At 37.5% G+C, this 27,114-nt stretch overlaps 1 protein-coding gene across 1 annotated transcript in view; it reads left to right on the plus strand.

Moving 5' to 3' along the window:
• The window catches only part of VWA8 (von Willebrand factor A domain containing 8), a 519,526-nt gene that overhangs the window by 204,736 nt on the left and 287,676 nt on the right, over nt 1-27,114 (plus strand). Inside the window, exons 18-20 of the mRNA XM_006884567.1 lie at nt 3,497-3,600; nt 7,659-7,765; nt 26,855-26,926. Of these exons, the coding sequence (XP_006884629.1) occupies nt 3,497-3,600; nt 7,659-7,765; nt 26,855-26,926 (283 nt within the window). The remainder of the gene's footprint in view (nt 1-3,496; nt 3,601-7,658; nt 7,766-26,854; nt 26,927-27,114) is intronic.

Below are 27,114 nucleotides of genomic sequence, written 5' to 3' on the forward strand. Positions count from 1 at the left end.
TCTGAGTCAATGGTACATAACAGCATGCCATAAGTAGGACCAAAAGTTGACTGTAGGTGGGAGATAGTGTGGATTGGAACTGGAACCAGAAACTTGGTAATTTTCTACATCCTCTTTTATTTACCTCTAGCTTCCACCAGCCTTTCTTTTGTTGAAGTACTTATGATCTAGTAATAGAATCCTTACCTTCTACATAAGAGATTTGGCTTCGATTACTTCATTCCTCCTGTCAGTGAAGGAAGATGTAGCCTGTTAGTGTGACACTAAATGAGTTTCAGTGGAGTGTCCTGACAGACACTAGGAAGAAAGTTCTAGTGATCCACTCTGAAAACTATGTCACAGTGGTCCAATTCTCCAGCCAAAATGGAAATATCTCAGAACTAGGCAGCGTTTTGTTTCATAGCACATGAAGTTGCCATGGATCAGGGTTAACGCTAAAGGAGCTAGCAACCAGAACATACTCAATGCTATATGAACTGTCTCCAAAGATTAGAGATGCAGAAGGTCTTTATTAGAAGTAGTACACTCTTTAAAAAAAAGAGAGAAGTAGTTTGGAACATTGTGGGCTCAAAGTGGTTGGGCTGTATGAGGAGAAGTGTGGCATCAGGATTGGAGGTAAACTCATCAACAGTCTGCGTTATGTAGATGGTACAAACTGAGGAAGACCTGAAGCACTTGCTGCAGAAGGTCAATGACTGCAGCTTTCAATATGATTTGAAGCTCAATATCAAGAAAACAAAGATTCTCGCCACTGGGCTGATTTGCAGCATCATGATAGATGATGAAGAGATTAAGATTGTTGTCAGCTTCAGTTTGCTTGGCTCTACAATCAACACTATTGGTACCAGCAGCCGGGAATATTAAAAAGATGAATTGCATTGGGAAAGTCGGCTGTCAGAAACCTCTCCAAAGTACTAAGGAGCAACAATGTCAGTCTGGAGACTAAGGTGCGCCTAGTACAGGCCATGGTCTTTGCAATTACTTGCTATGCATCAGAGAGCTGGACAGTGACTAAGAATGATAGAAGGAGAGTTGATGCCTTTAAGCTTTGGTGCTGGAGAAGAGTATTGAATATACCATGGACTGCTAGGAGAACAAACAAGTTCATCCTGGAGAAAGTGAAGCCAGACTGCTCCTTGGAGGCAAGGATGCTGACGCTCCGTCTGACATACTTTGGACATGTTGCAAGGCAGGATCAGACCTTGGAGAGGGATATCATGCATGGAAGGGTGGAGGGATGGCGCAGGAGAGGAAGATCCTTGATGAGATGGATTGATCCAGTCACTGGGGTAATGGGGATAAGCATGTCAGAGACAATAAGATTGCCAAGGGATGATAGTCCAAGGTTTAGGCCTGTTGTACATAGGATTGCTATGAGTCACAGGCGACTCGACAGCACCTAACAACAAAAACCAACATTAAAAAAATATTCACAGATCACAACACATTCTTGTGGGTTACTTGGAATCCTAAATTTTAGATATATCTTTGTTTGTTTGGGTAGAAAACTATGCTTCATGTTCCAAACACATTGTATTTAAACTGTTTATTTATATCGGAGAATTCTATTACTAACCAGATTATTGTTTCAACATTGTACATGTAGAATGGATTAGCAAGGTATTGTTGATTATTAAAAAAAAAAAAAAGCCAAAACACAAAACCTAAAAACCAAAACAGTGCTTATGCATTATGGCTTACAAAATAAATTTGCAAGGTCAATTACAAATTCTGTCCTAAAAATACATACACTGCAGCTAAACATGTTGTTTTAATCTGTCCTTTTTTTAGAAAGTGTATTTTCTCTTGACAAATTATTTCCAGAAGAGATGACAATGTGACTGTATATAACAAGAAGGAAACATACTGGATAATCTTAAATTCATTCATTACTTCATGTTAGAAAATATGTTGCCATTTTGTGCAGTCAAATTGCCTGAAGCTCATAGAGACTCGGAACAATGGCTCTGAACCTTGTCCTGTCCTGTGCCATCCTCGTCATCTCCATCACACTTGAGCCCATTGCTACAGTCACTGTCACTTTATCTCATTGGAGGTCTTCCTCTCTTACACTGGCCCTCTACCTTTCCAAGCATGATGTCCTTCATAAACTGGTTTTTCCTTACAGCATGCCCAATTGTTGTTGTTGTTATATGCCATCGAGTCACCTGCAACTCATAGCAACCCTATGTACAACAGCCCTAAACCCTGCTCTGTCCTGTACCAATCTCACTGTCTCTGACACACCTACCCCGATTAACCCAGTCACTGAGTCAACCAACCTCATAGAGTGTCTTCCCCTCCCACGCTGTCCCTCCACCCTCCCAAGCATGACGCCCCTCTCCAAGGACTGGTCCCTCCTTGCAACATGTCCAAAGTATGTCAGATGAAGCTTCAGAACCCTTGCCCCCAAGGAACAGCCTGGTTTAACCCTCTCCAGGATGAACCAGAAAATAAGTAAATATAAAACTGTATCAGTATAAAAACTTGTCTGGAATGAGGGTTGCAGAGTGGAGTATATTTGGGGTGGGGGTGGGGGGTGTGCAGGGGGATTGTATACCAATGAAGGAGTTTTTGTTTTGCTTTTCAAGGAGAGGAGCAAACGGGGAGGAGGGGGGCAGGAAGAAAAGTGTAACAATAAAAACTCTGTAGATGTTCATTGAAATTAATAAAAAACAAGAAATTATTAAAAATTTAAAATTAAAAGTGAAATAATTGATAGTTTCTGTCTCTTCTCCATCTATTATGATGTCTATTGTTACTTATTTGTGTTTATTGATTATGCAAAGGCATTTAGTTGTCTGGATTATAATAAATCATGGCTGACATTGAAAAAAAGATATCAGTATAAAAACTCTTCATTAATCCAGCTCTACCAATTTGAATATGTGATAAACAACTCGAAGCAGGCTAATCTGCTAGTTTTTATCTGTTAAGAAAATATGGCTAGCCAGTTAATGCATAATCAAGATTTTAGAGTATATTAAATTAACTTAAAGAAACAAATTAATTTAAACCTTCTTGTACAAAATATTTTTAATAAATGAGTACTATTAATTACAAATTAGTTATCCCTATTAAATTTGGATTCAATAAACATATACTTGAGTTTATGTTGAGTTTATACTCTAAAACTTTCTGTGATTGGAATTTTACAGACCAGACTGATCTTCCTTAATTGGTCGAAATTAGTAAGGTTTTTGAGCTCTGACGGTGCAGACATTTAAATGCTTGAGTGCTAACCAGAAGGTTGTCAGTTTGAATCACCAACCACTTCGAGGGGAAAAGATATGAAAATCTGCTGTAATTGGTGAAGATTACAAGTTTCGAAATCCTCTGGTGCAATTTGATCTGTCCTGTCAGGTTGCTGTGAATTAGATTTGACTCAGTGACTGGATTTTAGTAAGGAGGGTGTGTGTGTGTGTGTGTGTTTGAAATGATTTTTGGAAATCAAAGAAAGCTTTGACCTTATCATTGTACCCTTTCTCCCCCTCAGGTTTTTACCAAGTCTCGCAAGGTCAGCATTAGAAAAAAATCTGGGAGATGCTGGAATAGAAAGGACGAGTGATAATTTTGAACCAGAATTGAAGGATTACAGATGTAAGTGTTGGACATAGTTATTTTTAAAGGGAAATAATTATTATCAAACATTTGATGCTATTGTTTTAATTGCTATACTAAAAATACTGTTTTTCATCTTGTTTTCTCCCAGAGCAGCTCAAATTTTGTCCATTGTATTTAGCTGAAAATAGATTTGCTATTTTTAAAGAAGCTTGAAAAACCCTTACAAATTAAACTTTATGTTATTTGTTTTAATGCACACCAAATATAGTTCTCCCACTCTGCCCAAGTCCCAACTGACATTAACAAATTAAAGGCTCTAATAATCCCTGCTGTAAAAAATTTATCTAATTTTGTTTTCTCTAATACTTTTCAAGTGTTTGACCATAGTAGTTAGTTTTCATTGCACAACTTCTACATTTTGAGAGCCATTTATATCATCTTGTTGTTGTTACGTACCGTCGAGTTGGAACCGACCCATAGCTGACCCTCCAGTGGGTTTTCAAAGGCAGTAAATCACATAGGAAAAGATTGCCTGCCTTTTTCTCACAGAGCAATTAATGCATTATAACCACGTACCTAATTATATCTTAGGGGACACATTTGAGAAACTGTTCTAAGCTGGTACATAGGCAACTTAACTCATTGTTGTCAAGTCATTTTTGACTCAATGACCCTCCATCTGGTGTCCAAGGCTGAAATTCTAGTTGGAACTTAAGCATAGCTGATCCTCCAGTGGTTTTTCAGAGATTATAAATCTCATGAAACTGCCCTCTTTATCCTATGGAGTAGCAGGTAGGTTCGAACTGTATGCCGGGGGTTGGCAGGGCAACTCCTTACCACTAAGCCACCGGAGCTCCCAAAGAAACCATTGTGTCTTCTTACTCTCTGCATTTCTCCCTGCACTATATTTTGAAGTACTTTTTCTCTTAATAAAGAAATAACTTGAGTTACAGAGAGATAAATCAATGTATAGATGCTCCCTACTTTGTACTGGAGCACAATGAAAGTTTTCTTTATTTTGTAAGGTATTTATGTATTTTATGAAAATTTCAATGTAAGATGACTCTCTAAAGAAGACTGTTGGGTTCTATTGTCATAGATGTTGGTAGAAGTTGCTAGTCAGGAAATACAATGTCTATTTTAGAGTAATGAACTCAACATGCTGATAGATCTCAGTACAGATATGCAGAGGCAGTTCAAGGAATTGTATCATTATGTTCCTTAAATAAATCTATTAAAATATCCAGAGCAAGACAGGGTATTCAGTATAAAGATAGCTTAGTCTTGGAAACAAGCTAAACATTAGATTTTGTTAGATTAGATCATTGTTACATATTTTGTTAGATTATATCCTTGTTTCATTCATGTTTTATAGTACTTCATTAGTGTAATCCACTCTCCTTGTTCAAAGACCATGCATACTACACAAACTTCTGATGAATATTTTGGTTTCCAATAAGAACGTGCCAAGCAAAGCATCATAGTCCATACAGAAGTTCCAGTATTTATTAAAAAAATAACATTTTGCAATTCTTATTTTCTGTACCTCTCTTTAATATTTTCCTGAGTGTTAGACTAGTCCTCCTTTATGACCATAAAACCTAATATTGAGCCAAACCAGGTAAAGATCTTGGCATTTTAACCAAGTGTGCCATCCTATGAGGGAGCTCTGGTGGCTTAGTGGTAAGGAGTTGTGCTGCCAACCCAAAGGCATGAGGTTAAAATCCACCAGCTGCCCTGTGGAAAAATGATATACACTTTGCTCCCATGTGATTTATTGCCTCTGTAAACATGTCAGTCCCCTTTTACAACAGTGGCACTGTGAAGTATTTGTCCTTTTGTGACTGAGATATTTCACTCAGCATAATGTCCTCCAGGGTTACCCATTTTGTTTAATATTTCATGAGTTCGTTGTTTTTCAATGCAGTGTAGTATTGCATTGTGTGAATATACCACAGCTTCTCTATCCATTTGTTTGTTGATGGGCACTTAGGTTGTTTCCAACTCCTTGCTATAGTGAACAAAGCCACAATAAACAAGGTTGTGCATGTATCTGCTTGGATGGTGGTTATGGTTTCTTTGGGGTATATTCCCAGTAGTGGAATTGCTGAGTCAAATGGTATTTATATTTGCAACTATTTTTGAATTTTGGAAACAAATATTGACCCAGAGGATTAAATTTTCCTAACGATGACAGTTATACAGAGTTCAGGTCTTTTCGTTCTTAGGGTTGCTATGAGTCATCTGTGACTTGATGGCACCTAACAACAACAGCAATGCCTTATATAATACACATATTTATAAAACTGTAGAGGAGATTAGATGCTAGGGTGAACCTGAAATTGTGTTCAGCTTCTCAGTACACATGTATCTAGTCAACTCCCTGCCGCAGTCTTGCCCTTTCCCTTCATAGTTTTATATTCAACCTGTTACGGAGATATAATCAGAATAAATTCCTAGTGAATTCTCAGCATGACACTTCCTGATTTTCCTTCCCTATAAAACTTGTAAAGTAGCAAAACCTGCTGGGGGAAAAGGTTACAGTTAAGATCTACTGTGCTTTGACAGTTAAAATGTGTGCTTCTCAGCAGTGATTAAACAGGGTGACAGTTTAATTGTTTTTAGCTCCATCTAAAGTATTCACCATACTCTGAAGAAGCAAATATTTCTTTCTCCTTATCTTTCAGAATAATCTAGGACAAAAATGACATTGTAGAGGACAAACTACAATTTTCTTATTTGATGTAGGAAAAAAAATAAATAAATAATTTGTTTAAGATCTTGTAACAGCTGCTTGCTAGAATATCTACGTGAGGTGGAACTTTTTTGGAGTCAGAAGATTGAGCTCACTTCATGTGGTAGAAAAAAAAAATGCCAAATTATGCTAAGTCCTATTTTTAACTCCACCCATTAATGGCTAGGTGATTTTAAGCAGATTAGTTTATGTTCTTCAGTTTCTATAGAATTTTGTCATCGCTGTTAAGGAATATGAAAACTTTCTGAGGAAAAAAAAACCAAACTGAAGTCCAAATTTGAGATCTGGTCGCAGAAGTTCTTCAGATTGAAAACTTCTTTTCCTGTGTCTATCAATATTATTATCTCTCCTTTTACTATTGACCTTGGAATGTGTCAGACAGTAAATATGTGTGTCTGGTTACTACTGGAAATACACCTGGCATATGTTCCCTGATTTAAGGAGTGGATTGACACAGTAACTGCTCCAGTGGCCTTGAGTATGTCAGAAATGATGAAGATGCCACAGGATAGATTCAAGTTCAGATCTGCTATTCATAGGGTCACTATGAGTCGTACTTACTTGACAGCACTAACAACAACAATAATAACAACAACATTATTCCATCTCCTGGCTTCTGAGAGCTCTTAATCTACTCTAGGGCAACTTATTTAAAACAAATAGTGAATAAGACAATAGTTCCTATTACAGATTGTGTAGTATTGAGGTTCATGATCTATTTTATTTGAAAATAGTAATTTAAGTGATTAGAATAAACTAGGTCATCTGTATTTTTGTCTAGAAATTAAAGGCTTTCTAGTGTGAAAGTTTTTTTATGTGTGGCTCTAACATAGTATGTCAGCTCTTTTGAATGTATATTTGGTTTACATATGTGTTGTGTAAACTATGAACAAATTTATAATGTGGTTGGGCTGAGCTCTGGGCTGGTTTTTTTTTTTCACCCTCTTAATTTTGTCAATGTAATGTTTGAGACTTTATATATATCTTATATATAACAATCATATACCAGATATATGTATATTGTTGTTGTTGTGTACTGTCAACTCCAACCCATAGCTAACCTCCAGCACATTTTCAGAGGCAGTAAATTATACAGGAAGGGATTGCCCATCTTTCTCCCATGGAGCATTTAGTAGATTCTAACCATGTACCTTTGAGTTGACAGTGCAATGCCTTACCACTAAAGCGACCAAGTATATATTTACAAATTTTCCACACTATGAAATATTTTAAACAACATGTAGAGCTATAGTGTTTTATGATCCCCTTTGGTGTTTGGTGGCTGGCTTCTCTGTGAAGAGTGCTAGGAGTTATTTTATGTCCTGTGTGAAATGTTCAGGTGAAGTAGCATCTGGATCTCTGATGATTGGCGCTGTCAGTGCACCGGTATATAACGCCCATGAGAAAATGAAAGTGCCTGATGTTCTATTCTATGACAACGTCCAGGTAAGAGCACTACTTTACATTCTGTTATATATCACCATTTACATTGTGATACTTAACACAGATTCAGGTAAAAATGATGTTTAGTTATTTTTGTAATTTCCTAAATTCAGTTAAGATGATGCAAAAATGAAGAAATAAAACATACTTTATTAAGTCATTATAAAGCATGATGTTCTTTCCAAAGATTTTTGAAAGTAGAGGAATTTCTACTATGATTAGGATAGTAAATTTTGCACACAAATATAAACATAGTGTATGACTACTACACTTTGGAGAGGGACATCATGCATGGAAGGGTGGAGGGACAGCACAGGAGAGGAAGATCCAAGCTGAGATGAATTGACTGTAACTGGAGCAATGGGATTAGGTCTATCAGAGATAATTAAATTGGCCCAGGATAGGGCAGGGTCACTATAAGTCACAGGTGACTCAATGGCACATAACAACAACATGACTACACATCAGATAAATAAATTGTTAAACTAAAAACAAAGTTGTATAATAGTCACCCTGTTTTTTCCTTGCTTTTAGTTAAGTCATTTCAGTAGTTCAAAGAGAGATGTGTTTAAATGCATCCATTTTTTGTAAATTCCACAGTATTATTTTCCTTTATGACTCTTTTTTTCTCTTTTTAAAAGGAAAGGGTAGAGAATATCTGATCTGTTAACTTGTCAATCCATTAGGAGATAGACATAGATTTAACCCAAATAGTCGTCTTGCAGATGTTCACTATATTAAAAATGTTCCCAAGAGAGAATTATCTATAATAACCCATAATAGAAGATTCCACCTTCTTTTCTTAATGTTCTGTCAGGTGGTTACATATTTTCTTTTAAAATATAACAAAAATCTGAAAACGAAAATGTTTCAAATCTGAAAACTAAAATGTTTCCTATAATGCTTGGTCACATATCTTCATTTAATTAACTTTACAGTTACATATTAAATTAGTCGAACTTTGTGATAAGTTGAATTGTATACCTATCCCCCCAAAAATAATTGGTAACTGGAATACAAAAGCCAGAAACAACAAAGAAAGAATGGTAGTCAGAAAGTACAGACTTAGTGACAGAAATGAGGCCAGAAATAGAATGACTAAATTTTATGTATTTAGTGATTTATTCATTACAAATATCTTTTTAAAAAAACACAAATGTCATCTTTACATATAGATCTAACCTGGTGAACTGCATAAAAATTAGATTGACTGTATCTGTGGAAGCAATTGTCAAAGAAACTTAGTACCAGTAGCCAAAACTAGGCCAGGTGGTGACTGTAGAACAGACCATCAATTACTCATATCCAAGGTCATGCTTAGCAGGGTGGAGGGAAAACACAGGAAAGGAAACCCTGGATGACATGCACTGACACAGTAACTAGGACTAGGTAGGCAGGTGTGTCAGAGATGATGAGATTGGCTCAGCATAGGACAGAGTTCAGAGCTATTATACATAATGTTGCTCTGAGCTGCAGGTGATTCAAAGGCACATAACAACAACAAAGTTCCAATTTAGGCCAAAGAAAATTAAACAAGTCCACAAGAGCCAAAAAATAGAATCTTGAGTCATTCCACCTGAACTTAAAAATCATCTTAAGAATGCATTTGAAGCATTGAGCATCAGTGATCAAAGATTAGATGTGTTGTGGAATAACCTCCACTACATCATCCATGAAGGGACGGAAAGTTCATTACAAGGATGGAGGAAAAAGAAAAAACCAAAATAATGTTAGAAGAGACTGAAAATTACAGCAGAGCATCAAAAAGTCAGTACAAAGGTAAGAGATGTTGAAGTAAAAGAGTTGAACAAAAGATTTCAAAGGGCAGCTTGAGAAGACAAAGTATTTTAATGTGAAGAGAGCTGGAATTGGAGAATAAAAAGGGAAGGACCGAGTTTGCATTTCTCAAACTAAAAAACAAATTCAAGCCTCAAGTTGCAATACTAAGAGATGATGTGGGGAAAATCTTGAATGATCAAGGAAGCATCAAAAGAAGATGACAGGAATATGCAAAATCACTATACCAAAAACAATTGGCCAATACTTAAATATTTCAGAATATATCATATGATCAAGAGGTAATGGCAATGAAGGAAGAAGTTCAAGCTGCACTGAAAGCACTGGCAAAAAATGAAGTCTCCAGGAACTGATAAATACCAATTGACATGTTTCAAAACTAACAGATGCAGCCCTGGACTGCTCACCAGTCTGTGCCAGAAAAGTTGGAGGACAGTTGCTTGGCCAACTGCCTGGAAGAGATCCATATTTATTCCCATTCCCAAGAATATGATCCAACAGAATGTGGAAATTATCAAATATTATCATTAATATGACATGCAAGCAAAATACTGCCGAAGATCATTTTAAAACAGGTAGAACAGTACTTAGAGAACTGCTGGAAGTTCAGACTGGATTTAGAAAAAGCTGTGTCACCAGGAATATAATTGCTGATGTCAGGTGGATCCTGGCTGAAAGTAATGAATACCAGAGGAAGGTCTATTTATTTGTGCTTTCTTGACTATGCAAAGGCATTTGCTAGTGTGCATAGAACAAATTATGACTAACATTGAGAAAGAATGGGAATCTCAGAGCACTTTATTGTGCTCACACAAATCCTATACCAAGACCAAAAGGCTCTTGTGTGAACAGAGCAAGGGAACACTACATAGTTTAGAATTAAGAAAGGAGTGTATCGTGGTTATATCTTCTCTCCATACCTCTTCAATCTGTATTTTGAACTGAGCAAATTATTTGAGAAACTGGACTCCATGAAAAATAATGTGGCATCAAGATTGGAGGAAGACTCACCAATAATCTGTGTTATGTAAATAATTCACCCTTGCTTGCTGAAAGTGAGGAGGATGTGAAGAACTTGCTGAAGACAAAAAAGGCAATATGGATTGCATCTCAATATCAAGAAAACAAAAATTCTTACCAGTGGACCACTAGACAACATCATGATAGATGGAGAAAGATTTAAGTTGCCAATGATTTCATCTAACTTCGATTCACAATCAATACCCTTGATACCAGCAGTCAGGATATCAGGAGACATATTGTACTGTGAAAGTCTGCAGTCAGGGACCTTTTCAAATTATTTTGAGGACTAAGTTTGAGGACAAAGGTGCACCTGATTCAGGCCATGTTTTTTCCAGGTCACTTGCTATGGTTCTGGGAGCAGGACAATGAATAAGAATGGCAGAAAAATTGATGCCTTTGAGCTCTGGTGTTGGAGAAGAGTACTGAATATCCCATAGACTGCAAAAGAATAAACATTTGTTTTGGAGAGGGTGCAGCTGGAGAGCTCCTTGGAGGCTAAGATACCAAATCTTTGTCTCATATACTTTGGGCATGTTGTTAGGAGATAATACTACTCCTTGGAGAGGAACATGTTGCTTGGAAAGTTGGAGGGTTGGTGAAAGGGAGGAATACCCTCAACCAGATCGATTAACACAGTAACAGCAGCAATGGGCTCAAGTGTGTCAGAGATGATGAAGAAGGCACATGATAGGGCTTGGTTTAGATTTTTTTAATAGGGTTGCTATGAGTCATACTTGACTCATTAGAAAAAAAAAAGTATTTTAAATCCTAACCTCCAAGTTTGTAGTTATAATTTCTTTTGGGCATGGCTTGCCTTTTTTATGCTAATGAAGCATGATTGGTTTAAAGCTTATCTTGAATCAGTCTCTTTTGAGATATAAAGAGATCAAACAAGCATACAAGTGGAAAGTTGGGGTAAGACAGATACTAAGACATGTGGATATCTTCAATGAACAATGAAACAAACCAAACAGACAAGGACTTACCTTCAGAACTGACAGGAAGCCTTCCCTGTGTTACTGTTAGTACTCTGGTGATAAAGGAGGAAGTCAAGCTGCTCTGAAGGCATTGGAAAAAACAAGTCCCCAGGAATAGGTGGAGCAACAATTGACATATTTCAACAAATAGATGCAGCGCTGTAAGTGCTCGCCAGGCTGTGCTAAGAAATTTGGAGTATAACCACATGGCAGACTGACTGGAAGAGATCTCTATTTATTCCCATTTTAAAAAAAAAAGTGATCCCACAGAGTGTGAAAATTATAGAACTGTGTCATTAATATCACATGGAAGTAAAATCCTGAAGATTTTCCAAAAGCCACTAGAACAGTATATCAACAGAGAACTACCAGAAATACAAGCTGGGTTTAGAAGAGGTGGTGGCACTAGGGACATCATTGCCAATATCAGATGGATATTGGCCAAAAGCAGAGCATACCAGAGGAATGTCTGTCTGTGTGTCATTGACTCTGCAGAGGCATTTGAATGTGTGGAATCACAACAAATTATGACTAACCTTGAGAAAAACCGGAACCCTAGAAAAACATTGTACTCATGTGACACTTGTACTTGGACCAGGAGGCTGTAATCAGAAGAGAGCAAGGAATCACTGCATGGTTAAAAATCAGAAAAGGACTGTGTCAGGGATGTGTCCTGTCTCCATGCCCTTTCATCTGTATGCCGAACAGATCATTCAAGAGGCTGGCCTTTATTAGGAAGAATGTGGCATCAGAAGTGGAGGAAGACTTATCAACAACCTGCGTTATGCAGATGACATTACTTGCTGAAACTGAGGAGGGCAGGTCATCAAGGACTATGGCCTACAATATGGATTGAAGCTCAACATCAAGAAAACAGATTCTTACTACTGGGCCAATTGGCAACACTATCATAAATGGAAGAGAGATTGAGATTGTTTCAGCTTATTTTGTTACACAATCAATACTTTTGGCACCAGCAGTCAGGAAATCAAAAGATAAATTGCATTAAGAAAATTTACTGTCTTGAAAAAAGTATTGAATATACTGTGGACTGCCATGAGAAGTAAAAGATCTATGCTGAAGTAGGTAAAACCAAGCTGTTCCTTGGAAGCAAGAATTTTGAGGCTCTGTCTCACATATTGGGCATGTAGCCAGGTGGTACCAGGCTTTGGAGAAGGGTATCATTCTTGAAAGAGTTGGGAGGCAGCACAAAATAGGAAAACCCCAGAAGTGATGGCTTGACACAATAACTGGGGTAAAGAGGGTAGGTATGTCAGAGATAGTGATGTTGGCACAGGATAGAGCAGGGTTCAAAGTTATTGTTCATGGGGTCACTATGAGTCATAGTCGACTCGATGGCACTTAACAATCACCACCACCACCACCACCATTAAGTTGGCTCTGACTCCTACTGAATGTTTGTGGGTCAGAATGAAACACTGCCCAGCCCTGCACCATCACTGTGTATAGTTGGAACCACTGAGTCAGTCCCTCTTGTTTGGAATTGCAGCGTTCTAAACTGATCAAGTTAATTTCTGTTTAGTAAAGTCATTCACTTGTGATATTTCTCTTATTATAGTACTACCTGACTAAGACATTTCCATACTATTCACTATGCGAAGAAGATAGGAAAATTAAAATAAAATCTATTTTTTACTTGACAGTCCCAGTTTTACTTGTTCAATGAGTATGATATTTTTGTCTCTAAATTATATTAGTAAAATAGAAAGTTTCTCATTTCTTTCTTCTTTCTGTAGTTCTTCTTTTCAATAAAAGTCTTGTTTAGTATTTTGAAATCTGTCAAAACAGTAATTATTCTCTGTGGCAGCAAAGGGATAACCCTCATTTGATTTTATTCATTCTAAATCCAGTTAACTAATACAAATTTTATTCTTCTTCTAGAGCATTAATGTTGTCATATAAGCACTACTGTTGTTATTGTGTGCAGTTGAGTTGGAATCAACCCATAGTTGACCCTCTGGAGGCAGTTAATTGAACAGGAGATTGCCCATCCTTCGCTTGTGGAGCAGCTGATGGATTTGAACTTCATGCCTTAGGATTGCAGCATAACTTCTTGCCACTAGGCCATGAGTGCTCTCATGTAAGCACTAGACAGATTAATACCACTTTTAAAATACACGAACACATAAACCTCCCAACTCATTGCCATGGGGTGAGAATGAACTTATAGCTGACTCTCCAGTGTTGTTGTTATTGTCATGTGCTGTCGAGTCGCTTGTAACTCGTAGTGACCCTATATACTAGCGCCCTAAACCCTGCTCTATCCTGTGCCAACCTCACTGTCTCTGACACACCTGCTCCCATTACTCCAATCACTGAATCGATCCATCTCATTGAGAGTCTTCCTCTCTTGTGCTATTCCTCCACTCTCCCAAACATGATGTCCCTCTCCAAGGAAAGGTCCCTCCTTGCAGCATGCCCAAAGTATGTCAAACTTCAGAATCTGTGTCTCCAAGGAGCAGCCCGGTTTTACTCACTCCAGGACAAACCTGTTTGTATATTCAACACTCTTCTCCAGCACCACAGCTCAAAGGCATCAATTCTCTTTCTGTCATCCCTAGTCACTGTCCAGCTCTTTGATGCATAGCATGCAATTGCAAAGACTATGGCCCAGATCAGGCACACCTAATTCTCCAGCCTGACGTTGTTGCTCTTCAGTACTCTGGAGAGGTCCCTGACAGCTGACTTTCTTAATGCAATTCTTCTCTTGATTTCATGGCAGCTGGTATCAAGAGTGTTGACTGTGGAGCCAAGCAAACTAAAACTGTTAACTGTCTCAGTCTCTTCACCATCCATAATGATGCTGCCAATTGGCCCAGTGGTGAGAATTTTTGTTATCTTGACATTGAGCTTCAATCCATATTGAAGGCTGCAGTCCTTGACCTTCTTCAGCAAGCACCTTAGGTCCTCCTTAGTTTCAGCAAGAAGGGCTGTGTCATCTGCATAATGCAGGTTGCTGATGAATCTTCCACCAATCCTGATGCCACATTCCTCCTCATACATTCCAGCATCTTGGCTGGTGTGTTCTGCATACAGATTGAAAAGATATGAAGACAGAGTATATCCCTGGCGGACACCCTTCCAGATATTGAACCATGCAGTGTCCTTCCTCTTTTCTGACCACTGCCTCTTGGTTCAAATACATTTTTTTAAAACAGAACTGTCACCTTACACATTGGTATCACCAGATGGAATTCATAGGAATCAGCTTGAGTACATCTTTGGAAGAAATTGTTGGAGAAGCTCATTATCAGCAGTTAATACCAGGTCATATGCTGGCTGTTGAACAGGCTGTCCATTACTCATGTGCAAGTTCAAAATGAGGCTGAAGAAAATTAAAACAAGTCCACCATAACCAAAACAGGATCTTGAGTCTATTCCACTTGCATTTAAAAATCATCTTAAGGATAGATTTTAAGTATTGAACACCCAGTTATCAAAGACCAAATGAGTTGTGGATTGACATCATCATGACCGTCCAGAGGGTTTTTAGAGACTGTCAGTTGCATGGGAAGAGATGTCACTGGTGGATTTGAACCACCAGAGGGCTGCCGCCTTTTGCTTAGCACTGAAACTTCCTGTGTTCAAGGCCACCAGAGCTCCCTCGACAAATATGTAGAAAATAAAATTGTTTAGTACCAAAGAAGAAAAAAGCATTTCCTATCAAATGAATACAGAAACAAGATTATAATATACATTTCCCAATATTGATGAAATCAGTACTCTGCACATATTGTAGAAAGAAACCAAGAAAAAAGATTTAGGAATCTGTGTTCTAAGTTAGAATTGGGGGGGAAAAAAATCAAAGGGAAAAAAACCTCCTTGGTAACATAGGCTGAAAAGGCATCCAACTTATAAGAATGTAGGAAATCCAGTAGGAGGGAGGAACTTATTCCCAGAACACAGTGTCTGTTGCCATGGTGTCTGTGACATAGACACCGAGGGCTGCAGAACTGCTGTGAACTTTACACAGTGGCCCTGAGGGACCTTTTTTAGCCTGTCTCCAAATGCATCTTCTCTTCATACATCATTAGAAATTAATCATTATTTTTCAAAACCAAAACATTTTAGCTCCACTATAGTGGCAATGTCTTGATTGAATTTATTTTTCTTTTAGGCATTATAAGAATCTCTGGTGGTTCTGTGATTAAAGCACCTGGATGCTAGCATAATGATCAGCAGTTCAAACTAAAGATTTCAGTCTTAGGAACTCTGTTCTGTGGGGGCGTTATAAGTCGGAATGAATTCAGTGACAGCAATAGTCTGAGTGCCTCTCGCAGATTTAGATGCTCCTGTGTACATCATGCTATTCTTTACCCTGGGGTCCCCTTACGACACTATATTAGAGTCGATATTTTAAATACGTGTTTTCACACCACCAGGGTGAAGGCCTATGTGCATCTGAACAAATATCACCATGTCTGTCAGATAAGTGCTGAGTAAATATTTTCTTGAGCAGATTAATAAAAGATTGGATGAGATTTGAAGACCTTTAATCAGGAATCTTATTAATTCTTTAAACCTTTCATTAAAGAATATTACATTTTTAAGAAACGGAGATTGGAGGAGAGATTGATAACCTCTTTCTTAATAAGTTTAAGGAGCTAGAGCTCTGAAAACATTTTTAAAAATACCTACAATGTGTCAGGCTTTGAACCAAAATATTAAGACACACATTTTGCTCTCATGCACATTTTCTCTTCCACACATGCACACACATGTGCACTTGTGCACTCATAAAGCTCCACAGCTCTAGTTACTCATAGTTTCCTGTGGCAGCTCGGTTAAATAAATTCACCTGGTTATCATGCAGTGCATTCAGGGAGCTATGTTGTTGTTGTTGCTGTTTGCCATTGAGTTGGAACCGACCCATAGCTGACCCTCTAGCAGGTTTTTAGGGGCAGTAGATTGCACGAGAGGAGATTCTTTCGTGCAGAAGCTGGAGGATTTGAACCGTGTGCCTTTGGGATTGCACCACAACTTCTTCCTATGAGGCCACCAGAATTAGGCTCTGTGAATTTGACTCTGATTAATAGAGACTCAATGGTGGTGTTGTTATTAGGTGCCATCAAGTTGAATATGACTCTTAGAGACTCTATGAATAGCAGATTTGAACCCTGACCTCTCCTTGCCGTCCTCATCATATATGATATAATCGAGCCCATTACTGGAGGCATGGTGTCAGTCCTTCAGGTTGAGGGTCTTCCTGTCTTTCATTGGCCTCCCACCTTTCCAAGCATGATGTCCCTCTCCAAGGAATAGTCTCTTCTAGAAACATGCTGAAAGTATATGAGTCAAAGCTTTGCTATCTTTGCTTCCAATGAGCACTCCAGCTGCACGCTTTCTAAGACATATGTTTGTTCTGTTGGCCACACATGGATATTTAGTACTCTTCTCCAACACCAAAGTTAAAGGCGTCTATTCTTCTTCTGCCATTCTTATTCATTGTCCAACTCTCAGTAGCATAAGAAGTGATTGAACAAAACAACTATGAAATATCATCTCACCCCAGTCAAAATAGCAAAATTTAACAGAACAGCAAGCAACAAATGCTGATGAGGTTGTGGAGAAACTGGAACCCTTATTCACTGTTGGTGGAAGTGTAAAATGGTGCAACCACTGTAGAAAGTGGTGTGGTGCTTTCTCAAAAAGTTGCAAATAGAGATACTATTTGACCCAGCAGTTCCAATACTGGGAATATACCCTAAAGATACCATAACTGACATCCAAGAAGGTATATGCACACCCATGTTTATTGCTGCTTTGTTCACAATAGCAAAGAGTTGGAAACAACCCAGGTGCCCATCAACAAACAAATGAATAAAGAAGCTATGGTATATTCACACAATGGAGTACTACGCTGCATTGAAAAACAAGGAACTCATGCAATATTATTCAAAATGGGTGACCCTGGAGGACATTATGCTGAGTGAAATATCTCAGTCACAAAAGGACAAATATTATGTGGTGGTACTGTTGTAGAATGGGACTGACATCAGGGTTGGGGTTAGACTAAGAAAAACTGGATAAATTATGTATACTGCATTGAAACAGATGAGGGACAGAATAATTTAAAATCGATATATGATACGGTATTATGGTTGTCACAAGAGTCCACAATTAAGGTTGCATAGTGGAGTGTACTCGGGGCAGTGGAGGGGGCGGTGGTATACAGGGGGATTGTATACCAATGAAAGAATTTTTCTGTTACTTTTCAAAGAGAGGAGTGAACTGGGGGTGGAGGGCTGGGCAGGGAGAAAAGTGCAACAATGAATGAATGGAAATCCAAAATCTCTGTATATGTTTATTAAAATTAATGAAATAAAATTTTTTTTAAAAAGAAGTGATTAAAAAGACCATGGGATCCTTATGTGTTCCCATTCCCAAGGAAGATGATCCAACAGAATGTGGAAATTATCAGTTTCATTAATATTATAATTATGTAATATAGTGCTGAACATCATTCAAAAATATCTAGAACAGAATATCTTAGCCAGAGAACTGCCAAAGTTCAGGTGAGATTTAGAGGAGTCTGTGGTACCAGATATTGCTGATTTCAGATCATGGCTAAAGGTGAAAAATATCTATTTGTGCTTTATTGACTATGCATATAGACCCTATTACACAGTGTAAAACTGCCCCTTTGAGTTTACTTGGCTGTAAATCTTTATAGGATCAGATCACCAAGTCCTGTTTTTTGCCACAGAGAGTATAATAGATTTGAACCACCTATCTTTCACTTAGAAGCCACATGCTAAATTACTGTGACACCAGGGCTCCTTTAAGGAGCTACAGATAATTCCTTTCTGTCTGGGTATGCAGATGGTTAACGTGGGACATTCTATAAAGAATTGAGTGCTAATCCAAAGACAGTGCCTCTCTGATGGTTTGAATCTACCCATCACTCCTTGAGAGAAGGATGGTTAATCTCCTGTGCTGTTAACAGCCTTGAAGGTCAGTGGAGACTCACCTATAGTCTGTTATGACATAGCAGCAACACATTTTCAAATTGTACTAATTGAAAGGTTGGAAGTTCAAGTTCACCCAGAGGGACCTCAGAAGAAAGATCTAGAGATCTATTTCTGAAAAATCGTCTGCTGAGTCCCCCTGTGTTGCTCAGTTCTCTGACACACAGGGATTTGCCTTGAATGGAAACTTTATTAAAAAAAAAAAAGGAAAAATCAGATGTCTAATTAATTTTCTCTGTTGTAGAACTGAAGCGCAAGCAGAAGAGTTTTAAGAGTACCAGTGGTACCAGAAATATTAGCATTTTTAAAGTTGTTTTTAAATGACAACAAAACAAGCCAGAACCTCAAAAAAAAAAGAGTACCAGTGGTGAGTTAGGATAAGGTCATGTTATCTAAGCCTTGCTAAATAAGGAGCTTGGACACTTTTTTGAAAAAGTAAGGAAACTATTGAAATATTTTAGAGTTCTGACTTTACTATTGAATACACTCTTCAATATATTGCATGAGGTAGAAAGTAAAAGAGAGGCTAGTTGGAAGACACTGCAATCAAACAGGTAACCAGTTATAAAGGATCTAAGCCAAGGCAGTGTCAGTAGATAGTGAATGGACCCTGTGCTGAACCTTTTGTGAGATGGAGTCAGTGCAACTTCATGTGACATGGAAGACAGGGCTGCTTTTCTGTGGAGCATAGAGTCTGGTGGAAAACCAGAATTAACAAAGATTACTCTATGCTTTATCCCATAACTACAACACAGAGTAGAAGAGTGATAGGAGATGAGACTAGACTCGATTAAGGACCAATTTTTGTCCTTAATGTAGTAGAGAACCATACAAAGAATCTTGAGAAATAGGTAACATGATTTTTAGTTAGATTTATTTAGAACACTTAAGCTCTGAAGGAGGCAGCAAATAAAGGAGCTCAATAGCTGACAAAAAATCTAGGCCCAAGATGATGAAACAGAAGTTTCCTGAAAACTGTGGGGGCTGGACTAAAAATTAAGGGAAGATAAAATTGACTTTTGATTATTTGAATTTATACTTGATAAAGGAGAATTCAAGGAGAACTCAGAAGAAGCCATGCAATAAGGGATATTATTGTTATGTCAAGGGGACCTTAACTGAAAGGAGAAAATTCAAGAAAGATATCTACTTGTATTCTTTTATTATGAAAAGACATTTGATTATGTGGATAATAATAAATTATAGTAACATTGAGAAGAGCAGGACTTCCAGAACATTTAATTGTGCTCATGCTAAACCTACAGATAGACCAAGAATAATCATTCAAACAAAACAAAGAAATATTGCATATTTTAAAATTAAGAAAGGTGTGCATCAGGGTTATTATAGCCCTTCTCTAAACCTCTTCAATTTGTATACTCAACAACTAAGTCAAGAAGATGGAATATAAAAAAAAACAAAAACATGTAGCATCAAGATTTGGAGGAAAACTCATCAATAACCTGCATATATATAGACAACACATCCTTGCTTACAGAGAGTAATGAAGACTTAATAAAATTACTGAAAAATACCAAAGACTACAGTCTTCAGTATGGATAAAACCTTAGTAGCAATTAAAAAACTCTCACATCTGCTTAAATAGGAAATGTCATAGTAAATGAAAAAAAGATTGAGGCTGTCAGTTATTTTACTTTACAAGAACCCATAATGAACACTCGTGAAATCAAAAGACCTGTGACAGTGGGAAAATTGGCTGGTACGGACCTCTCCAAAGTTCTAAAGAGCAAGGATGTCTCCTTAAATCCTAAGGTGCATTTCATCCTAGATACGGTATTTTCAATTGCTTCCTATGCATTTAAAAGTGGGACAGTGAATAAAGACAATCAAAGAAGAGCCGATGCCCTGTTGCTGTGATGTTGAAGGAGAGTATCAAATATACCAAGGACTGCACAAAGAACAAACAAATCTACATTTGGAGGAGTGCAACCAGGGAGCTTCTTGGAGGCAATGATGTTAAAACTCTTGTCTCACATATTTGGGGCATCTTGTCAGAAAGTGCCAATCACTGGAAAAAGAAATTCTTGGAAAAGTAGAGACTGAGTCTATGAGAGGAAGATCCTCAATTAAGGTGCATTGACACAGTGGTGTCAACAATGGACTTGAGCATGGCAGAGGTTGTCAGGATGGTGCAGGATAGAGCGGAATATCAATCTATTGTTTGTTGTTGTTATTCAATGTCTGAGTGTTGTTATGAGCTGTAATCACCTTGATGGTATCGGACAACGGCAAGGGAAGAATGATGTAGGCAAGACACAGATGGTAACAGAGGATTGGTAGACGGTAGAGAAATTATGTCACTTGTTGGGATAACGAAAAAATTCAGAAAGGAAAAATTTAAAAGTAACAAGTCAGGTTTTGTAAATAGTAAGTTTGAAGAGAGTCAAGAATCATCAAATGATGTGTTGTTGTGTTGTTGTGTTGATGTTGTTACATGCCGTTGAGTTGAGTATGACTCATAGCGACTGTATGAACAAATGATCTGTATACTGCCCTATTCAGTGCCATCTTCACAATCTCTGATACACTCAAGCCCATTGTCATAATTCACCATGTCAACCCACCTGGTCAAAGATCTTCCTCTCTTTCACCTCCCTTCTACCTTCCCAAGCACAATGTCTCTCTCCAAGCAATACCCTCTCTTAGCTACATGCCCAAAGTATGTGAAAAGAAGCTTCACCATCTTTGCCAGAAAGATCAATAGTTCAAAGGCATCAATTCTTCTTTTGTAATTGTTAGTCATTATCCAGCTTTCAAATGCATAGCAAGTGACTAAAAAGATCACAGCCTGAATTAGGTGCACCTGAGACCCCAAACTGATATTGTTACTCCTCAATAATTTGGAGAGGTCCCTGACTGCTTTCCCAGTGAAGTACATTTCCTGATCTCCTTACTGCTGGTCCCCAGTGTATTGATTGTGGATCCAAGTAAAAAGAAATTGTTGACAGTCTCAGATGCTTCTCATCCATTGTGATGATGCCTGTCAGTCCCATAGTGAGGATTTTTGTTCTCTTGACGTTGATTTGTTAGTCACCAAGAAATACAGGGCTGTATTAGGGAGGAAAACCTTGATATTGACCATTAATATTGAGAACTGGTAAGGAGTTCTAGTGCCTCAATGGTTAAACTCTCAATGTTCACCTAAAGGCTGTTGAGACTGTGCCCCTCCCCAGGCTCCTTTGTTGGAAAGAGTATCTGCCAGTCTGCTTCCATGAAGATTATAGCCTAGGAAACCTTGGGAGATAGTTCACCTCTATCACATGGAGTTTCTCTGCATCGAAAATGAATTTGACAGCACATAGCAACAATAGTATACAACCATGCATCACTTAACATCTATTGGAACAAAAACCAACTCCATATAAGTCTCTGGTCTCATAAGAATTTTTTGGGTTTTGTCCCTCTCAGAAGGAAAAGTAGCTCTCCTTTTACATATTCTTTCCTCCAATGGTTTTAAATTACTGATTCTTCAATTACTGGACCAAAGGCAGGAGAGAGACAGAGGTCATGGGTCTGGACAGGCACTCTGGATTTTGTCAGTAGCAAGTACGGGTTGGTTAAGTGTGGGGGTCTCTTGAACTGGGCTGCTCCGGTAGCTCAGGTACATTAAGAAGTGGGTGAGACTGGGCATGATTCCTCCCCCTGGCTTCCTCTTGCTCTGCTCCAGTTCCTGCCCTCACAGCCAGGGCTGAATCTCCTCCTGTGTGTTCCTTCACTTTCCACCAGCAGCTCCAACAGTGACAGCAGCAGTGAGAACAATTAAGTTTTAATATGATGTTCACACAGTATTCAGTGTTCCTTGTTCATAGGACGTATTTGGGTTAAGTGGTGCATAGTTGATAGCAGAAGCTCTGAGGTGGATGTGATGACTTAGGTAGGGCAGATCAGAGTTGGCTCTTCAAGCACAGATATACAAGTGCCCACCCACTGCACACACGCTCCCCTGAGCTCGATTCCTAAATACAGGTAAGCTCAACCTGCTCCACCTGTACAGTGACCCAAAGAAAGTGCATGAAATGGCAGTGAAAGTAAGCATATGGATAATAGGGACTTGGGTGAAGGTAGGCTACTTCAAAAGATTCTGGTTAAGAAAAACTATAGACAGAAATTGCTGGAGAGGCAGGACGGAATTGAGAGACAGTGAGAGAAGTGGGAATGAAAACTTATCTGCAGTGTCATGAGGTTAGAGAGTTTGAGCAAAGAATTCGTTTGGTGACTAGACTTAGCTAATGTTTCTTGATTTGAAAAATCCAATTAGATATAATGAGGGCATGAAGTAGGAAGACATGAAACTAATAAAGAAGAAAACCATGAATATCACTGGATTGTTGTGTTGTTGATGACTGTCAAGTAGAGCACAACTCATAGAGACCCTATGAACAAAAGGCCTGTAGCCCCTCTATAACTATCGTCATTTATCAGAGTTGATAAAATCACTACTTTATACTATTTACATTGCTTTTTCACTTGGATATGCTAGTGCTCATTGCAAAGATTTTAGCCTCATGCAAATTACCTCATTTATTACTACAAGAGTTTTCTGGGTTTGCATTTTCACCAGAACACAGATTACAATGATATCTTATATTTTCTTTTAACTGAGACAGTCATAAATCTTAGTTTACTTTAGATAGGTCTTATTTTCATTTTTTATCTGAATGTAATTATTAACATTATCTTCTCTTTTAAAGGAAGACAATAAGTTGGTGTAGCCACCTTACTTAAAAGAATTATTAAAACTCTAAAAAAAAAACCTCTAGTGTGAAAACTCTTAAAAAAATAAAAAACAGCAAAGTAATACTCATTTGTTCAAAAAGGAGGGGAAAATCTATTTTTCTTTCTAAGCTAGAATCTCCAAAGGAAAAGACAAATAGAATTTATGACAAAAATCCACCATATAACAAATTAAAAAGCAAATGTCAAACTTGAAAATATCAGCATCATGCTGATCATCATGCATTTCATTCAAAAAAAAGTTAATTGAATTGTTTTAATTTTTTTAGAACCTGTAAATAAGAATAGAAACATGGGACTTTTAGTAATGGGTTAAAAATGGATAAATCAGTTATATGGCATTATAAATCCACTCAGAGATTCAAAGGGTGCCCTGATTATGTTTTGCTTTATAACAAGAATTAGAAGGAACTTAAGTATATATAGGTTTTTTTGTAGTAAATCTTAAAATAACTTTCAAAGTATTATCAAATTAAATGACTATGTAGTTACTTAAATCATGCTCTATAAGAAAACAAACAAGTACTAAGCAATCTTCTGTAACTCATTTACTTAAAGAACTGATCTAAATAAGTTTTGGCAATTGATAAATTAATTCAGCACAAGAAATTTGAATTCCAGTTTCTAATCAGAATGAACAAATATGATATGGATAAAGATTTCTGAAAGGAGAACACTCTTCGTTCCTATTGTTACTGATTTTAAAGTCTTTTTTTCAAGTTTTTTCTACTATACATGTCTTCTAGTATCTAAATAACCTTGACAATTAATCAATAACCACCTCCCAAAATGTGTTTGGACTGTGTTTTTTTATTGTGACTGTTAGGAATTTTTAAAAGCCAGTACTGGTTCTTACAGTTGAAGGGGGGAGGAATTAAAATTACTTTTGCTATGAAATGTATTCTAACTCATTGTACTCTCATGTGTGCCAGAGTAGAAATGTCCTCCATAGATTTTTCAAGGGTTAATTTTTCAGTAGTTACCTGGAAGGCCAGATGTTTTTTCAAAGGTACCTTTTAACTTGAACCACCACATGTTTGTTTAGCATCCAGTTTGCTTAAGGGATAGCCAGGGACTCCTTTATAAATAGCCCCTTGCCATCATTCTGATTTATAGCTACCCTATAGTACATAGTAGAACTGTCCCATAGGGTTTCCAAGGCTGTAAATCTTTACTTGAGACTACCTCCACTTTCTTCTGCAGAGCTACTGGTGAATCCAAGCCACCGACTCTTTGTTTAACAGCACAGTTTTGGCTTACAGCATGACCAGGTTCCTTTTTAGAAACAGCAAACTTCAGTAACTTACTACCTTTGAGGCCATTGTGAATTTGATGTAGGAAAATGAGGAGGAAAAATAATAGATATTATTAATTGTGGTGAGTTGTAAACCTCCCTGTACCTATCATGTAATGATCGTTTATGACTTACTTAAGGGAGAAAGAACTGAAGAACAAATTCAAACCTCAAGTTGAAATATGTTAGGATTGTATGGGCAGAATATTGAATGATCCAGAAAGCATCAAAAGAAGATAGAAGAGTACACAGAGTCACTGTACCAAAAAGAATTGGCTGGCATAGAAGTTTTTTATGAAACAACGTGTGTTCAAAAGACAATGGTGATGGAGGAAGTTCAAGCGTCTCTGAAGAAATTGGCAAAAAACAAGGCCCTGCGAATGGATGGAATACCAATTGATGTATTTCAACAGACAGATGCTGCTCGAGATGTGCTCACCAGGCTCTGCCAAGATACCTGGAGGACAGCCACCTGACTGGAAGAGACACCTATTTATTCCCATTCAAAAAAAAAAAAAGATCAAACTGAATGGGGAATTAAAGAACTATACAACAACATCACTAATATTACACACAAGCAAAATCCTGCTGAAGATTATCTAAAGTGACTGGAACAGTACATCAACAGAGAGCTACCAGAAATACAAGTGAGATTTAGAAAAGGCCTTGGCACTAGTTGTATCTTGGCCAAAAGCAAAGAGTACCAGAGGGATGTCTGTCTGTCTATGTCTTTCATAGTCTATGCAAAGGCATTTGACTGTGTGAAACACAAAATATTGTGGCTAGCCTTGAGAAGACTGAGAATGCCAGACATCTGATTGTGCTCATGTGAAACCTATACTTGGACCAGGAGGCAGTCATCAAAACAGAGTAAGGAAACACTGTATATTTCAAAATCAGGAATGGAGTACATCAGGGATGTGTCCTGTCTTTATATATTTTTTTTTATCTGTATGCAGAACAGATCATTTGAGAGGCTAGATTTTATGAGGAAAAATGCGGCATTAGGATTGGTGGAAGACTCATCAAAAACATGGGTTATGCCAATGGCACAACCTTACTTGCTGAAACTGAGTAGGGTCTCAGCATTTGCTTCAGAGGGTCAAGACTATAGTTTGCAATATAGATTGAAGCTCAACATAAAAGACCCCAAGATTCTCACCACTGGGCCAGTTGGCAGCATCATAATAGATGGAGAAGCAATTGAGATTGTTAATTGAGATGGGGGTTGTTAATAATTTTCTGTGGAATTATTAAAAGGCAGATATACTTTTTAGGACAGGTAGCAATGAAAAATTATTTTTATTAAGCTGTTCTCCACCTGTAATTAGTTTTTGAGAGGTAAAACTATTTTTCTGTTGTTATAAAACAGCTGAGTTGGAATATATTTAATGGACTTTAAAAATATCCTTTAATGCTTATGTACTACAGTCTAAAATCCTTGGAGGCAAGGATTGTGAGACTTCATCTCCCATACTTCAGGCATGTATCCAGCAGGGACCAGTTTTTTGAAGAAGGAGATCATGCTTGGAAGGGTTGAGGGACATCTCCGGAAAAGAAGACTCAGATGAGATAGCTTGCCACAATAACTGGGACAATGATGGTGTGTTAGATACAGTGAGATTGGCTCATTGTAGAGCAGGACTCAGAGTTATTGTGCATGAGTCATAGTCAACTTGATGGCACATAACAATAACAACAGCAAAATATGTGGGTTTTTTCTCTATGGTAAAAATTTTTTTCTTAAATTTAACAATTAGAATGAAAAGTATGAAATAGAAATAATCTATTTTTTACACTGAAATTATGAATAATATTTAAGGTAATATTTTAAAAAAAAATCTGTGTGAAGTGTTCCATGGAAAACTCCAGTTATTTGAGGAAGCCTTAGTATAATTCCATTAGCAAATTGTAATTTAAATAGCACATTAAATTGTATACCAATACTATACTTCAATAACTGAAAGCTATTTGAATTGAATTTTTAAAACTTTCAAATATTGTCAGTGACTTTGCCTTGCTTAGGCAGATTATTTTAAAATATTCCATATCATTGACCTAATTGGTTATGTAACTTACTTATAACCACGACATTAGTTTTGTTGATTTTTAAAGTTACTGTGTTTGAGTATTGACTGTTATAATAGATAATAATTTTCCCATAATGACAATTTTATAGTTACTGCCTTATGTCACCTCAACTGTATAAAACATAATTAACTTCTAGGTGGTTTTTGTTTGGTTTTTTTTTTTCAAGCACATGATAGTGATGGAAGATATGCTGAAAGATTTTCTCCTTGGAGAACACCTACTGTTGGTTGGTAACCAGGTGAGTTGGAACTGGACCTCACACGCTATAATGAATACATGTCAATAACAAAGTAAAAGCAATGAGATTCTTCTCCTTATTGGAATAAGTTTTGGAGATAATTCTTTTTTCACCTTTCTCGATTAAAGGTTTAAAGAGGAGTGTCTTCTGCCTTCTAAATTTTAGAATGTCTTCAGAGCTAAAATCAC

Source organism: Elephantulus edwardii, unplaced genomic scaffold, assembly GCF_000299155.1.
Source record: "Elephantulus edwardii isolate Elephantulus edwardi_28Jun2011 unplaced genomic scaffold, EleEdw1.0 scaffold00036, whole genome shotgun sequence".
NCBI lineage: Eukaryota > Metazoa > Chordata > Mammalia > Macroscelidea > Macroscelididae > Elephantulus > Elephantulus edwardii.